At 40.1% G+C, this 16,839-nt stretch overlaps 1 protein-coding gene across 1 annotated transcript in view; it reads left to right on the top strand.

The window, feature by feature from the left end:
- TMEFF1 (transmembrane protein with EGF like and two follistatin like domains 1) overlaps positions 1-16,839 on the top strand; it is a 112,226-nt gene that overhangs the window by 86,672 nt on the left and 8,715 nt on the right. The window contains exons 5-7 of the mRNA XM_066184911.1: positions 574-670; positions 11,966-12,114; positions 12,992-13,057. Coding sequence (XP_066041008.1) covers positions 574-670; positions 11,966-12,114; positions 12,992-13,057 — 312 coding nt within the window. The remainder of the gene's footprint in view (positions 1-573; positions 671-11,965; positions 12,115-12,991; positions 13,058-16,839) is intronic.

The following is a 16,839-nucleotide window of genomic DNA, read 5'->3' as shown; positions in this document are numbered from 1 at the left end:
TGTTAGGATGACTTTTTTCTTTTATGCCTGTAGAACTAAACAAAGCAGTCTGGAAAATACACCACAGCAGATATGACATATGAGCACAGTCTAATCTCATAGTCAGGAATCAAAAAAGGGAAAAAATGCAAGCAGTAACCTTGCATAAGGATATCTGTAATTAAAGACCGTCACAGAAAATAGTATTTAAATCCCCAGTACCTAATATTCAAGGACATCTAAAGGGACAGGGTTTATACATTATCAGTGGCAATTAAGAGTAAATGTGACTGGGATACATGTCAATTCCAGTTATGTGCCTGGTGAAGCAGGAATAAATAAAAACGACTGAAATAAGAATAAAGGAAGAGCAAATCAATGAAGCATCAGTGTTTTCAGGGATGCTTTTCTATCACTGGTACAGTTCTACCAAACTCCAATTGACAGACGTTCGAAAAGGGAGCACTATTAAGGTTAATAGCTTTAGTATCCAATAGCTTTTTGTTGATAGTATTCCTGAAGGCAAATGGATTTAGGTAAGCAAAAACAGAGCTTAATTTGAAAGTCATGCTTTCTGTTATTTTTTTTTTTCAGAGTACGAAGGATCTGGGACAGAAGTTCAGAGAAAACACTCAAAATGTGGAGTTTGCAAATATAGGGCTGAGTGTGATGAGGATGCAGAGAATGTTGGGTATGTAATGTTTTCCCTAACAATATCACTGAACAAAAAGGAAAACATGTTAAATGTTCATGATTATCTGCTTGACTATGTTTGCTCTTACTAACTGAAGCTTTAGTGCCATCCAGTAATAATGTGTTTGACATGTGTCTGTAAAGAACAAACCATCTGCAGTTGCAAAGCAGTGGGGGAAAGCAACAGAGAGTTGTACTGGAAAATCTTTAACTAATATTTTTCAAACAAAGAGCCTTGATTTGTTGTATCCTGCCAACAAAACAACTCAAAAGCAAACAGGAATGCAAAATAAATACTGATTATTCAACCCTGAGATTTTTTTTCTCTATGTTCTCCTTGCTCATAAAGTGTTACATGCAGTTATTTCCATCAGTGCTAACCTTGGACCTAAACATGAAGTTTAACTGGGGATTTAGGCCGATCAGATCTTCCAAACTCACTGTGGTATTTGATCTCTTAGATACGCCCAGGGGGAAATGAATGCAAAATACTAATTATTGTCAAAGTTCAAAACAAATTATCAAGAAACCAGAAACTTTTAAAGACAATCCATAATGCAGAAGCAGATGCACCAAATTTCCCCACTCAAGGTACTTGGTTATATTACACCCCAGCTGTTCAGGCTCTGTGTGACTCTCAGAAGGGGCAGAGATATCATGAAGCACAGGGCCTCTTCAGACAGGCCCATGATGCTTTAAGGGGTTTTTAGGGAATTAAAGGAAGTCCTGTCTGCTGATGGGGTTTTGTTTTCTAACAGCCTGGCAGTGGCAACCAGTATGGAATAAGGTTTATTTGGATCTGGGCTGGTGGCAGGTACTGGGGTTGCAGCTGCAGACACAGTGCATGGAGGTATTTGAGAGGCTTGCAAATGGTACAGTTTTGTATCCACAGAGGGAACAGCATCTCAGAATAACACTGCCTGAACATCACTTATAGGAGAAAACATCACTCTCCCTTTTCTTGTCTTCCAGCTGGAATCCATTTAATGTTGAAATATGTCTTAATTGCACAAGGTTTTATTACAGGATACCAGCATGAAGACATCTCAGGCAGCAAAGCAGCTTAGCACTAATATTCAAGACGTGTATTCAAGATTAAATTGTAGAATACAAGGAAAAGCAAAATGGTAATAGTGCTCATGAATACTAGCATGATACTTCGCATTTCATAAAATGCCATAGTACTGAAGCTGGCTTGCTCTTTCCAGGAGGAAGACAAATGAACTAGAGCTGTTTTTTGTAATACTAATAATCTTTTGAAATATTGCCTTGGTCTGCTTCATTTATGACTGGAAAGATGGTATAGATGAGCTATATACATGCATACATACATACGTATATATCTATATATCTATATCTTTATCTCCACTGAGATGTGCTTTTGGCTTTGGAAGATAAATCCTGATGCATTCAACTTCAGTAAAAGCTTGCCTCGTCTTTCTGCACTTGTAGAGCAGGCATTCCTGCAGCTATGTATTACCTATAAGAAAATTATGATAAAGCTGAGGAGAGCAGAAGATCTATTCTCTACATCCTACTCATATAAAATGAAACCAGTTTCCACTTCTTGACCACAGGCAGAGAGTGCCTTTTTGCCTCTAAGATTTCTTTAATTAGTCCTCATTAAAAAAATTAATGGAAACAAGAACTTTTATGTAGAAAGTGCTCAAAAGTTAGAAAGTATTCCCGTGTAGGTTATTTGAAATTTACTGGATAACATTTTTCAATTCTATACAGGAACTTAATATAATTTAGTTTGGTTTTTTTTTTCCCCAGTGCCTTTAACCATTAAAACAGGCTTCAGTGTTATTGACTGTTTAGCCAGACTGTTAACACAGATTTCCTTCAGAAAGTTGATTTTGACAAGTCACAAGCAAGTCACAAACTTGCTAAAGTTGTATATAGGAGTTGGCATATTTTTTTCATAAAATCAAAACAGTTATTTACCTGGCAGAAACAATTTGGAATTGAAATCTTCTGTTTGGGAAACTTTAGTAGAACACCCCTTATATCTGCTTTTATGTCTAATTTTTATACTCTTTCCGCTGAGTTTCAGTGTGGGTTTTGACATCATAGAATTATATCGTGATGCATAAAGTTGCTGGCAATACAAATATATTTCATTATGTATAAGCATTGCTAGTCTGAATTCTCATTTCATTCAAATTTGCACTAGATTACCAACACTATCATCCCTAATTATAGCAAATCAGAAAACACCCTGATTTCATAAAAAATATTCTGGTTTGGTTTTCCTTTTCAAGGCATAAGAATGGCCACTGGAACTTTTTTGGAGAGTGTGGTAATGTCTACTGAACCACAAAGAAAAAGTACAGTTAGTTTCATTCATGTAGGTTTATTAGGCCTGGACAGCCCTTGCTTGCACCTTCTGATGTTAAGACACCTAACAGAGTGATCCATGTGATAACAGAAGGCACTTAAAGAAAATTTTGCTCCATTATAGTAACTGGATGAGTTAGCTGAACTGTCCCCTAGTGTTAAGTAGATAATCTCAAGCCGTATTTATGATACAAACAGTAAACACATAGTTTTGAATTTTTTGAACCTTTTTCCCAAGCTGTGCAATCTGAGACTGTTACAAACACCAGCTCCTTCTGCTCAGGCTGCTCTTGAGAAGCAAAATAGTATCTGTCCTCCTCATTTATCAATAAGGAAATTAATTTATTGGTAAAATGTTTAGTGAATTGGTGGGAAAGGTGCCACACATGCCACTGCATGTTGGGTGGTTTGAGGTAAATGAGCTGGAATTAGTGAGGAATCCCAGGACCTGCCAAGTGGCCAGCCGCAATAGTCTAGGGAGCAGAATAGGCAAATTTTCTCCCAGTAACGGAAAAATCCTGCTAAAAATAATTTTATTTTCTGCAGAATGTGGTTTGTCTTTTGGGTATGGAAAGCTGTGGGATCCTGTGCAAAAGATGGGGGTACCTGAGGCTTTCAGTGAAAACTGTAGGCTGATCTTCACAACAGAGAAGCAGAAGCAAGACCTTTTGTCATTTCCTGATTTTTTAGAGTTGAACTTCCAGGTCCTTAGTTGTTGTCTAAGCAAGTCCTTTCTTCTCAGAGGTGCACAATGATATCATGAGGGGCAAGAGACACATGTCAAAGCATGGTAAATTTTGGGTTGTCATAATGGAAAATGTTTCTACTATGAGGGTGGTTGGATAATCCAACACTGTGTCTGGCATTTCCATGGAGATGGTCTGAACTTGATCAGACACAGCCCTGGGACCTACTTCGAACAGGGGCTGGGACTAAATGATCTCTGCACATATCTTAAGCCTAAATTAATCCGTGAATCTGTGTAATTACTGAATTTTGGTGCATTTTAACAGCAAATTTCAAGCAGATTGGTTGTACAGAGCTGAGATACATGCCATATTACAAATAACTGATGCCAATTTTTTGTTGGTCTTAAATTGTATTTTCCCCTTTGAAAAAGTTACAGATTCTTAGTTTTCATGCTTGGTGTTAAAGCATTATGTCTATCTCTTGATTGAAAATGGTACATATGCTTTTATTGCATTAGATCACACATAGTTTGAAGAAATCAGGCTTTGCACGGGATTTTAGATTTCTATGTTCATTTTGTTTGATTTCACAAAAACATTATCTGTCTAAACCAGAAGTGGTAACAATGCATAGTAAACTGAATACAAATGTATAAACAACTTTATAATTTCCACTGCCTCTATGAAAAATTTTGATGTTGGTTCTAGATGGAGTGGTTGAGACACAGAAGGAAAGTCTGAGGAGAGGGTTGTCATAAACAGCACACTTGGAAAAACTGTATTCAGCTATATGCAAATCAATACATTATTTCTTTATCTAAACTTAGAAAGGAAACAGGTTGAGAACCAGGTTGATGTCACAGAAATATATTTGTCCGTATTTTTCTTCTTCTTTCACACAACTTGTAAGTATTTTAAAGAGCTATTTGTTTGTGATCAATCTTTTTAAGGGCATAGACAATCACTTGTGGATGCACTAAATTGCATAAACACATAACATGTAATTTGCCTGAACAGTGATTTTCTGTAAGTCTGAGGTAACAGGATGCAAAGAACAGGATTCATATGGCTTGGGGGGGACTTTATTCCCATTTGGTGACAAAACTGAAACAGGTTGCATACATCATGAGAAAAGCTGCTGCCTGACACCATTCAGTCAGTGTCTGCCTTTCTCATCTGACTGTCAAATGTCTCTCTGGCCAGAAACTTCCTCCCCTTTGTTGAAAAGACAACATATTGAGTCTAGTGGCCCAAAATGTGTGCACAAGAGGTTGGTAGACTTATACTCTTGTGTGAGAAACTGGCCAGAAGCCCAAAAACATAGGTAGTATGAATGTGGTTGTGTGTTTTCTGCTGGAATTTTGAATTAAAAATGCAGTCTTGTTGAGAAGTGGACACGGAGGTGGCAGCACAAAGCTTGGGGCCATTTAGAGCTGATGGGGTAAATTCTGCAGGTCACCATCACAAACATAGGTGGTTTGCTCTTGATATACACTCAGGTATCCAGACTTGTCCTTAGCACATACTGGGCTTTTCAGTTCTACTGACTGTTCATGAGATAAATAGATCATCCTATCAGTACACAAGCAAAAGATGGGATCTCTAGGGGGTCTGCGCTCCTGCCTTGCACTGCAACCAGGGATAATTCATTTGAGCTCTAGGACTTCTCCAGGACAGTTCTGACCATCTTCATGAAGAAAGACTTCATATCTGTTCGAGGGCTGAACTCCTCTCACTTTGGAAAAATTTCCTCATGTTCAATCAGAATGTTTTTTTGCAACTTGCAACTGTTGTCCTTCACTCCTCTTCATGTACCTCTGAGAAGAGCCTCACTCTCATCTTCTCAATAACCCCTCTTAGGCTTCTCTTTTTCAGGCTGAAGAGGTGCAGTGCCCCTAGCCATTCCTCACAACAGCTCGCACTCCTTCCCTCTACCCATCACAGCATCTCGCCACTGCAGCCTCTCCAGTTTCTCAGAGTATTTTCTGTTACTGGGGTGTTCCAAAACAGGACAGAGTGCCTCACATGGGACCTCATGAGTGGTGAATGGAGGACAAGAGTCACTTCCCTTGCTCTGCTGGTGACCCTCCTGTGATGCAGCCCCCCAGCCTGCTGCTCTCCTGGACCCTCAGGTCCTTTTCTGCAGAGTTGCCTCCCTGCTGGTACACCCACAATCTGTCCTGTGGCAGTGTGAGTGGTGTCCTGTCATCTCCAGACCTCTGTGGGTTCCTCCATCTTGTTAAGACCCCACTTGAGTTGTTATCGTTTTCTTTTTTCTTTGATAAGGAAATCATTAACTTAAAAATAGCCTCACTGTAAAAATTCAAATTTATCATGTTCTCAGTTTTACCTATTTTTTTTAACAGATGAAATATGGAAATGAGATTCTGAGCACATTCAGTCTTTTTTTTTTAATGTGTACTATGCTGTCAAAGATATGTTTTGACTTATAATGTAGATTTTCAAGAAAGATTGACAACTGATCTCCATGTAGACCTTTTGAGATTAACATTTTATGATATTTACTTTAGAAAGCAAAGGTGCCTCGGCAATATATAGATTCAACTGGCCTATAATTTACATAGTGTCTGTCTTCACAAAGGCCAAACCAGAATTTCAGAAGTCTTAGTATTACAGTTAGAAATGCCAGTGTGGACATCCCAAAGTCCCAGTCTCTGCCTTGTCTATATAATTTGTCCTCCAGAGAAAGATTTGGCCTGTTTGAAGTCTGTTAGGCAAGTTTATACTTACCTCTTTTAACCCCTTTTTCATTCATTTACCAATATTTTTTTTTTAATTAACATTTTAGGGTATGATATTGTATGTAGGTATTCATAAGGAAGGGTATCTAAATCCTGTGTAAATGCAATTCACAGCTTTCTGATCCAACAGAAGAAAAGAAATCCTAAGTGTTTGTGTGCAAAACAAACCATTCAGACAATAGAGAAAATCAACATAAACAAGGGATTTAAAATTGTGTCATAGGATTATGAATTATGAAAATCTGGGTGCAGGATATTCTGATATGAGGGGAAGAGCATAATGATCTTTTCACTATATTGGCTATTAGGAAATTGAATAGATCCTAGATGGGTAATAATTCAGGTCTGTTTTTTTAATGTATATTTTTAGTGTTCTTTGCAGCAGTGTGTGCCAAGTCTTTGAAGGTTCCTATTATTTGATGGTGGAGGGAGGGTTGGGCTGCTTTTGAGAGAGCAAACATCAGTTCACTGTGGATGCTGTGAGAAGCTCACTGCAGTAAAGACTAAATTTCTTCAGTGGTCAGAGAGAGCCATGCCATGAACAAGGGAATGTAGGAAAAGGGATGTCTGGCAAATAGCTGGAGCTTATGGTATTCAAAATTGCTGGGCAGAAGTAAAGACAGAATGCTAAAGGCAGGCACAGAGAAGCTTTGTAGAATTGAATTCTACTTCTCTTGTGCTATAAAAGGATTTTAAAAAACACACCAAAAATCTGATGAAGATTCAACTCTAGTCAAATAGGTAGAAAAAATCACTTTGAAATCCAAATTTTCTTAGTTCAGGCTTCATCTGGGAAGAACTGCACACAAGGGAAGAAGCATCAAATGAAAGGTAATCCTTCATTTGGCATGGTTATATTCTTAACTGCAGTTGCAACACCCCTGCTATTTCAATTCACCTAAATTTATTCCATCAAGCATACCCTTATCCGTCTGTGTGCATTTCACACACTTTGTTTTACTCTAGTGTTTCCATTTTACATTTCTAAGCAGGTTGTGCCAATGAATTGGTGAGTAACTGAGAACCCTCACTGTTGTTAGCTACTAGGAAGGCACAGCAAGCAGTACTCCCTGTGAGGCCAGGCCAGGAAAATACCTTTGTGAGCAAGTCCCAGGTGGGCATAAATGCAGCAGCCTGATCTGTTGGTTGGAAATGCTAGTCTCTCCCTGTAGCCAAGCCCGCTTCACAAGTCAGTTATGCTTTTCCTTTCCTTTTTTCCCCCTCTTTTTTTCTTTGAACCTACCAGGGCTTTTAAGCACACAGAACTTACAACAGACCACGCACACCTTGAAGCCTGAAAACAAAAGGGAGCCTTGAAATGTGTTCTGATCTCTGGGGATCTAATTAATTTACTAATAGCAGCAAGTGCTCTTATAGCCTGAGCTCGTCACTTCATTTTACTAAGCACGTTTGCTTTGTTACACCTAGTAACCCCTAAAAAATGAGTTGTACATCCTCATTTCTTGCTTATTAAAACCACCCAAAAAGTCTGTTTGGTTTAATTATATCACTTTGTACCTTCTTGAAATTCAAATGCTTTTCTGTTTAACTAATGGTGTTAATGAATGATACGCACACGACTTCTAAAAGCACATTTTCACAGCAAGCTGGTGCCTTTTTTCTAAAGGTGTCAGCTCTCTGATGACAGGTGACAAAATTCAGGGACTTTTTCTGTATACCCTAGTACATCAGGAAAACATTTGAATATATCCTGTTGACTTTCCTAAGCTAAGTGAGAGAAATGATCTGTTGAGGACATTAAGCAGGAACCTCCTCCAGCAAGACTTCAGTTTGGAGCACTACCTACCTGTTTAAACCCTTTTGGTTAAAACCAATAGGAAGGTTATAGTGAAGAAAATGTTTGTAGGTTTCTCACTCCTTTTATTCCAGTGTGGCTTTTACAACAAGCTTTTCCAGCAAAAATTTGAAGCACTCATTTACTTCTTTCTTGTATGAAGCATCAAGCACATTCAAGATGTCCTTAATACACACTACTGCTAAGTGGCTTTACCTTACGTGACTAACTCTTTTCTTCTGAATTTTACAGTTAAGGTTCACTCTCTTCCTGGGTGCCCTTCTTGTGTTTCTCCCACGTGTCCCTGCTCCCCCTTCCTGATCTCAATCTTTTCCTGCCCTGCCTTTGTCAGCAGCTCACTGCATTGTCCTTATGTTCTCTCTGTGCTCTCTCCCCAGCAGGAGAGAGACTTCAGGGAGCAGATTACAATATGAAACTGCAATTTTGTGTTCAATTTCAGTCTTAGCTGTGAAGGAAAACAGTCCTTGGTGCCTCTTACAGGTTTGCCTGCTTGCAAAGTCCTCTGATAAGATTTTTGCACTTTAAGACAGCACTTTTAGCTCATTCTCACTGTCTGCCGTGTCTTCTCGCATTGTGTGCTTCTTGTATGGTCTGTGGTATGGTTCAGACCTGTGGGCTCTGCTTGGTAGCCTTGAGCTTTGATTTCTGTCTGGCTTTGGCTCCCAAACTGGCTGGTGGGGGAAGCTGGCTTCCACCAAGCAGTTGGATTTCATATCATCTCAGTACCAAGCTCTTATCTGCCCTCTGTAACTCTCTGACGTCAGGATATAGCATTTTTTCAGTATTTCATACTGGGATTGTTGGCAGTTCTTCCAATACTTTCCTGAGCTGCTCTTCTGTTTCAGTCCGTGGTGGTCCTGTCCCCTCACAGGGACTCAAGCTCCAGTTTTAAAGTGTTTGATGTGCAGCATCAGAGCAGCAACTTGCTCTCCCATGGTTTTGCCTTCCTTCACAAACACCAAGCAGTTAAAAACAACATTCTTTTCATGTTTTCTGTCAAGAGCAGCACTCCCCATATGTCACTGCTCTCATCTCACAATTCGGCACTTCCCACAGTCCTGACGGTATTTTTGGTCCAGTGGAAACAGTCTATGAGCAAGGACAAAGTCTGCACCCTATGCAGACTCTCTGATGAGTGCAGGTTTCTAACATGTGCTCCTGGCTCCCTCTCTGCCACCCTACTGCATCTGTGGAGGCTCTTTTCCCTTCAGACCATTGCACTCAAGCCATGTCCTCTCCTTAACTCATTCTCTTTCATCCCTCTGAAAGGCTTCAGAGGTTTATGTTGGAATATAAGTTTCAATTTTTTAAAATTACATCAGTCCAGTTCAACTGTTCATGGCCCCACTTAAGTGCACTTAAACCACCTGGTTTTACTTGTCAGACAGCTCTGCCAAGGGACCAGTAACCAACGGGCCAGGGGAAGGCTGGAAGTACCGCTTGCCATCATGGTTGTAGGCAAAGAAGTAGCTAATGGCACCAGGCAGATAATCAGATACATGTGAAGGGAGGTCAATATGTGAAATTTCTGTACATTGAAGAGGTGGTTAGAGATAAGACTGAGACTGCTGATGAGAAAACCAGGATCAGAATTCAGAAGCCCCCCTAAAGCAAGTGCCTGACAATTCTGAGAAAGTAAGCATTTAATATTAGATGTTAAATCTGAACACAACAGAGCATGGAAATATAAGCAGTTTCCACGCAGTTTCAAGTCTAGCCTGTAATGTCACCATAAAGAAGAAAAAGATATTTTTAAAACTCACCTTATTTGTCACCAGGAATGACAAAACTCAAACATAATTATAATGCTACAGATCAGATGGTGACTAAAGACAGATTTAAGGGAGAGAAAAGGTATCTGTCTGCACACAGCCAGTGCCATACAAATGAGGATCAGCTCTCTGCTAGTTTGTGTCAATAAATATGCGTGACTGCTGTGCCATGAGCCTTTTATTTGTATGTTGTAAACCCTAATAAACCCCTGATTAGTCTTAACATCCTGTGGGAGCAGGTAAACAAAATAGTATTTCCATCCTGGTTCTAAGGTTTGCAACCGTTACCATTTCTAGTAAGAAAGATTATCATATGTTCATCATATTGATATTTACAGGCTACATTAGTACTTGGAAGTAGGTCCCTAGGATGTGTAGAGACATTACTGAGGCAGTTTTTCACTGTCAGTAGGTGCACTTAAAACCCTGTTTGCACTAGAGATGTTTTTCCATCTAGCAAGAATCTGAAGTTCACAGCCGTGGAAAGTCACCTGCAAAATTAACGTATTTGTATTAGGCAACAAAAGGTTCTCATGAAAGAAGAGGAAGAGAGAAAAGTATGCTGGCCATCTTCAGTGTTTCTGTAGCATGGAATTTGGTTCTGCTGCAGATTTGTTACTAGCTTGAGGCATTCATTCATCTGTTTAACAGTTTAATTTTATCTGCAGCAGTGGGAAAGAACATAAAAAACCTGGTAAGTTGGTAACGCGAACGTTTTCCCCCATCCTGTGACTTACAAGAGTGTATCAAGATGAAGCTAGTTGTTACTTTGGGCAGTCAGACCATGTTCCACCTGTAGAGCTTTCTGCCAAGGAGAGGATCTTGTGCTCACTGCCACCTTCTCAGAAGGTGCAGAGTCGCTTTCTCATACTCACAACATCAGGAGGAGCTTGACTGAGAGTTGGACATGGTGCACACCTTGTCCTCCCCCTCATTCTGCAGCCATACCTTATTTTCCCCATCCCAAAGTTGGAGATGAACTTGTAGAGCAATATGAAACATACACAGAAACTCTCATTCAAAAATAGAAGTTTAGTTAGAAAGCAGAATATTGATTAAAATAATCAGGGAGTGTGAGGCATGGAAATTTGCAAAGTTTTCCTCTGCTATTCACATATGTAAAATTTCTGGACTTCTTGCTGGGGCTACAAAGGTATCTAAACATGAGCAGGTCCTATCCCCATCTGAGTCTTTGGCTGTCTTACCTCTGTGTAGTTAGGAACCAGCTACACACTAGGTCTTCATTTTTCCAGCTTTCATTTTACAATCCCTAGCTGCAAACTGTGTGGAAAATGATTCATCCTAAACAACCAGAATGTTAATGGGATGCAATATGAAATAATTCAGATTGCATAATCCTGTTTTAAATGCAAAATAACAGACCCATTGTCAACTTTCAAAGGTATGAATGAAAGTCTTGCTGAAATGATACTGTTAACCAAGCATATTGACTCTATACAGCCTTTGAAATAGAACTCTTTCTACTGCCTAACAGAAAAGGGAGTCCTTTTTGTTCCCCCCCCCCCCCCCCAAGGATCCTGACACTGAAAAAATTAGAATGTTCTTCTGGTTTTGTGCACACTAGAGAATAGACACTACAAACTGGTATATTAATGTAGTAAATCTTCCTAGTAACATGTTATCACTTTTCAGGTGAAGTCTATGAGATTGATACCAGAGTAAAACTGCAAGAAACATTAATACATTTTTGAAAAGCACGCTGAAGCATGTATTCACGATTTTGTATCTTCTGCTCGGAAGCCTGAGATGCCAATGACTTCTCCAGCATCCTCATGCAGCACACTGTCCCCTGCTGGCATTGTTGCATGAGCCAGTGTTTACTTAGGACTTAACATGACTTAATTTTTGTTTGCTGGATGTCAATTTTGTCTTGCTGTATGCTTCAATTAACAGGTGTGTATGTAACATAGACTGCAGTGGATACAGTTTTAATCCTGTATGTGCTTCTGATGGAAGTTCCTATAACAATCCGTGCTTTGTCAGAGAGGCATCATGTCTGAGGCAAGAGCAGATTGACATCAGGCACCTTGGGCACTGCTCAGGTAGGATTAATTTTGGTTTTCTGATAAATGTAAATTCTGACATAACTGGGCTTGATAGACTTTCCCTTTTCCATTTTTGGTCAGAAGTCACTGATGCAGTTATCAGTGAACTCATCACCTGTAATTTTGAGCTCCCTACACTACACACATAGTGCTGTGTTTACATCGCCTTTCTTTGGCTGCTCTTGGGAAAGCTAAGGAAAAGCTCTTGGGAAAATCTAAGGAACAATCCAACAGTTCTTACATGAGAAGGTGGTAGGAGAACAGAAGGAATATGGGGGTGTGGGAAATCTTCCCTCTTGTTGCTGTGGGCTGCAAAATGTGCTTCCAGTGTGAGTCGGGTTTGGTCCTGATTGCACAAACATTGATCCATTATTCTTACAGGTCTTTTCCAACCAAAGTGATTCTCTAATTTCCTGTTCCACTGCTGGAATGGTCCACTGAAGCCCTCTGTCTACTGCCCTGTAGCTTATCCTGTCCATAATCCTTCGGTTTTGGGGGCTTGCATTTAGGACTTTCTCATGGGAATAACAGCTTTCTGCCAACTTCTTGCCAGTTACATCAAGATCTGTAACTCGGGCTGTTCCAACACCAGAACAGGCTGTCACCAAGATAACCTAGGTCCATACCACAGAAAAGTTTTTAGTTCAAACCCTAAAGCTTGAGGTGTGCCTTGTGTTGGTCTGGACACTGGGGTCACCAACTAGTTGTGATACCAATGTGGTTGTGTGGGAGCAATAGTGTGGGAGTGTGTCTATCTTTACTGCAATTTAAAATAGTTCTTCAAATATTATTCTGGCTTATCAGTGATACACACATAGTGGTCTAGAAGATATCCTTTTTCTAATAAGTAACCGTGCATGTGTTTATCACCTAGAAACAGATGACACAAATGCAGTTGGGAAGAAAGATGATGGCATGCAGTATCGGCCAGAAGTGAAAGGTATGGTGCAGACTGTGCTTTTTGGTTATAACTTCACAAGATGAGAAAATAGAGCATGCAAGTCTCTTTTAGTCTGCCTTACAATTCTGATTCCTGTAACTGAGACAGGCCTGTGAACAACTTCTTTCGTACAGTGTGTTGCAAGGCTAGCAGGAAGATGTGCATGATTTGTAAGTTTTGCCTGCTATATTCCTCTAAGATGCCCAGCTGCTCAGTACCCTGTGCAATGGCCACAGGATTGGACTCCCTCCAAGTGCTGGGAAAATGACTTTACTGGAAAACACCAAGCTGTGACATTCCTGATGAAATAATATAGCACAAGCCTCCCTGCTATGATCCCATCTTTTCTGTTAACTTCTGGGAAAAATGGGTGATTCTGTATTTGTTAGGTTGTTCTAAAATATTTTCAGTAAACTAATATGCTGAATCACATTGGTTGAAAATGTTTCACCTACATGAACCCTACCTTACCTTTTAATAACTTTTAATGCCTCTACTTTTTCTTCATCCCTGCTAGTCAGATGATCATACACATGAAGTATCACTCCAATGCTTTCTTTAGACCTCCTGTTGCTAGCAACACACTTGAAAAAGCCCTTCTTGTTATCTTACACAACACTGGCCAGATTCAGTTCTAAATGAGCTTTGGCCTTTTGTGTCTTCTCCCTGCACATAAAAACTACAGCTCTGTACTCTTCCTGTGAAGCCTGACCTCACTTTCAGTGGCCATACAAATTCTCCTTCCTCTTGAGCTCCACAAAGAGTTCCCTTGTTCAGTCAAGCTGGTCTTCTCCCTACTTGCTTGACTTACAATGCAGCAGAATTGTCTGCTCCTGTGTTCATGAAGGCACTTCTTAAAACTTGACCAGCACTCATGAACCCCTCCAAAGCAGGTTGCCAGGGTACTCTGCAAAAGAGCTCCATAAAAAGTTTTTTCTACTGAAATCCAGAGTAGCAATGCTGGTGTCCTTTTTTCCTGTTGCACTGAAAGCTCAACCATTAAACTCAACCATTTCATGATCACTATGGGCAAGACAGACACCTAAAATTACACCCCCCATGAGCCCTCTATTCACAAATAGCAAGTCTAGGAGGGCTTGACTCACTGAGTACCTCTGAAAAGAAGCTATTATCTCCTGCAAATGTCAAGAAAGTCCTGTTCATCACAGCAATATTATATTCCCAGGTGATGTGTGGGAAGTTAAAAATCTCCCATAAGGACAAGGGCTAGCAATCCAGAAATTTCTCATAATTGCTTATAAAATAAGTCATCAGTGCTCACATCCTGGCTGGGCACTCAGTAATAGACATCCACTATCACGTTTCCTTGTTTTCCACCCCTCTAGCCCACGCCCAGAGGCTCTCAACCACATCAGCACTAACTGGAAGTGCTGTGCAATCACCTCTCCCTTACATACAACATGATACCTGCAACTTGTCTTCCCTGCCTGTCAATCCTGAACAACCTGTGGCTTTCCATCTCAGCAGTCCACTTGTAGGACTCATTTTTACCAATTCATGAAAATACCAGTGATATTGTAGCTCTGGGAGCTGACCAGTGCTTCTAGGTCATCCTGCTTGTTTCTCATACTCTGTGTGTCAGTGTTCAAGCATTTCAAATGTGTGCCTGAGCTCTCCATGCTCCCAGGAGCAGTGCAAGTGCTCCCAGTAACGCTTGCAACCCTCAGGTGATGCTATGTGACTTACCTACTGCAGTGGTGTTGGAATCCCCTTCCCCCATCAATTCTAGTTTAAAGCCCTCTTTGTCCTGCCAGCTTACACCCAAAAAGTCATTTTATACCCTTCAGGACATGTTGGTTCTGTCAGGCCCCAGCATACCTTGTCTCTTCCGTGATTTAAAACCCCAGAGTTTTGGTGGAAACACCAGTCACAGAGCAAGGTATTGACATATTGGGCTCACCTGTCTGTTTCAAGTTTCCCCTCATTATTGGGAGGATTGAAGGGAAGCAAAATCTGTTTTTCCAAATTTTTTTAGCATTGTCTCCAAGGCTTCTGAAATCTCATTTAACTGACCTCAGACTTTTTGATGCTACATCATCATTAGTAGCCATGTGAAAGAGCAGGAGTGAGTAGTAGCCTGAAGGTTGCAATAGCCTCTTCAGTCTTGTGATGACATCTCTAACTCAGGTCCCAGGGAGGAAGAAAACTTCCCTGAAAAGAGAATCCATCTGCAAATGGGTGCTTATATTTTACACAGGAAGGAATGACAAATGAACATAACTCACTGTTCTTTCTCCTCAGTGCTGTCTTAATCCAGGTTCTGTTGCAAGGGGTGGTACCTTCTCTGTTAGCTCTGCTCTTCAGGTTTTTCTGTCATTATACTTGTTTTGCACTCCCATTGCTTCCCTGAGTAAAGCCATCCCACCATGGCTTTCAACATTCCTAGTGTTCTTCTTGAAAAGTCATTCAGTGCCAAAAAGCTTCGTGTATTTTTCTCTTTTCACAAATTCTCTTATTTTCACTGCATATGATGTACCAGTTGGAGTGATTTAATGTCAATTTTCACTTACATTATGAAGGTATAAAAGGCACCAAATGCAATATACATCTTATTATGTAATGTAATGAAACACCACTTTCAGTTCCTATTCCAAAGAGCTAACAGCCTTTTATTCATTGCATGTAAATTGCCCTTGAAATCTAGTTAGTGGAAAAACCATTGTATATAATTATTATTATTAATGTGTATGGCTTGTGCGGTCTCATATTCAGCAAATGATGTGCATGAAAAGAGTATGCTTCATGAAAAAAGGTTGTTTTGAAAATTTTTAATACAGTACTCAGGTCTCTTTAGATAGTGAGAGCCTAAAGTGAACTTCTTTAAATTCTTTTTTTTTTCATCCAGGATAAGAGAACAGTCCACACTCCTACCTGTTTGCTTTTGCTTTCAGTTCCTGCGAGTTACTCTTGTTAAACCCTGCTCTCTGGAAGGATACTACCTTTCAGCCTCTAGAACTGTGACAGTCTCCTCCTGCAGTGCAAGTGGCTACCTAAAGTGCCATCAGAAAGGTCTCTCCTCCCAGATTCAGCTGGCCTCAGTGGTTTTGTTGTACCAAGACGAGCATCAGGGTTTCAATTTTTATGCATGACTCTTCCTTCTGGTGAAGTATTTGAACTCCTATATCCAGTCACTCTTTTGAGCCTCCTACGCCAGTTATATCTTCCACTTTGAAGCTCTGGAGCTGTCTAGCAGGCCTCTCCAATTAAAAACAGATTCCTGCCAAAAGGGGGGTAAATGTCTGTTTTACACTAGGAATCACCTCCTGCATTTTACATCTCCTTGCTTAATATAAGTTTTGGCTCTGACCTGTGTGTGGCTGTCTGGCCACTTTTCAGGGGATGCACCTTTCAGTTTTCCACCGGGCATCACATTCTGTATCAGTACATGTATTAAAACCAGATATGGTGCAGCTCTCTGAACATACTAATATAATTGTCTGTAGCTCATTACAAGGTTTGATTGGGATCACATATGACAGTAATTAAATTCTTGGAAAAGGAGAGAGATGATAGTTTTGGGGTGAGACATCTCCACTTTTCTCCTCTTAGACAAGTCCTGACTTAGTCTATTCCATCAGTGCAGTGGTGGACATATTGTTAGTATTAGACAACGTTCTTCTCTTGTATCAAGTCATCTGTGTCTTCGAAACAGTCTGAATTAAAAGGCTTCCTTCTAAAACCTCTAATACATGGTTGTGTTTTTTGCTCCAGAACCAAATTAGAATATATTCAAGACATTTTCAGAAAAAAAACCTAAACCA

This window comes from Chamaea fasciata, unplaced genomic scaffold (assembly GCF_029207755.1).
Source record: "Chamaea fasciata isolate MVZ Bird 193981 ecotype frontalis unplaced genomic scaffold, bChaFas1.0.hap1 SCAF_1, whole genome shotgun sequence".
Classification (NCBI taxonomy): domain Eukaryota; kingdom Metazoa; phylum Chordata; class Aves; order Passeriformes; family Sylviidae; genus Chamaea; species Chamaea fasciata.
The sequence above is the reverse complement of the archived record's forward strand: the minus strand, read 5'-3'. Positions and strand labels throughout refer to the sequence as shown.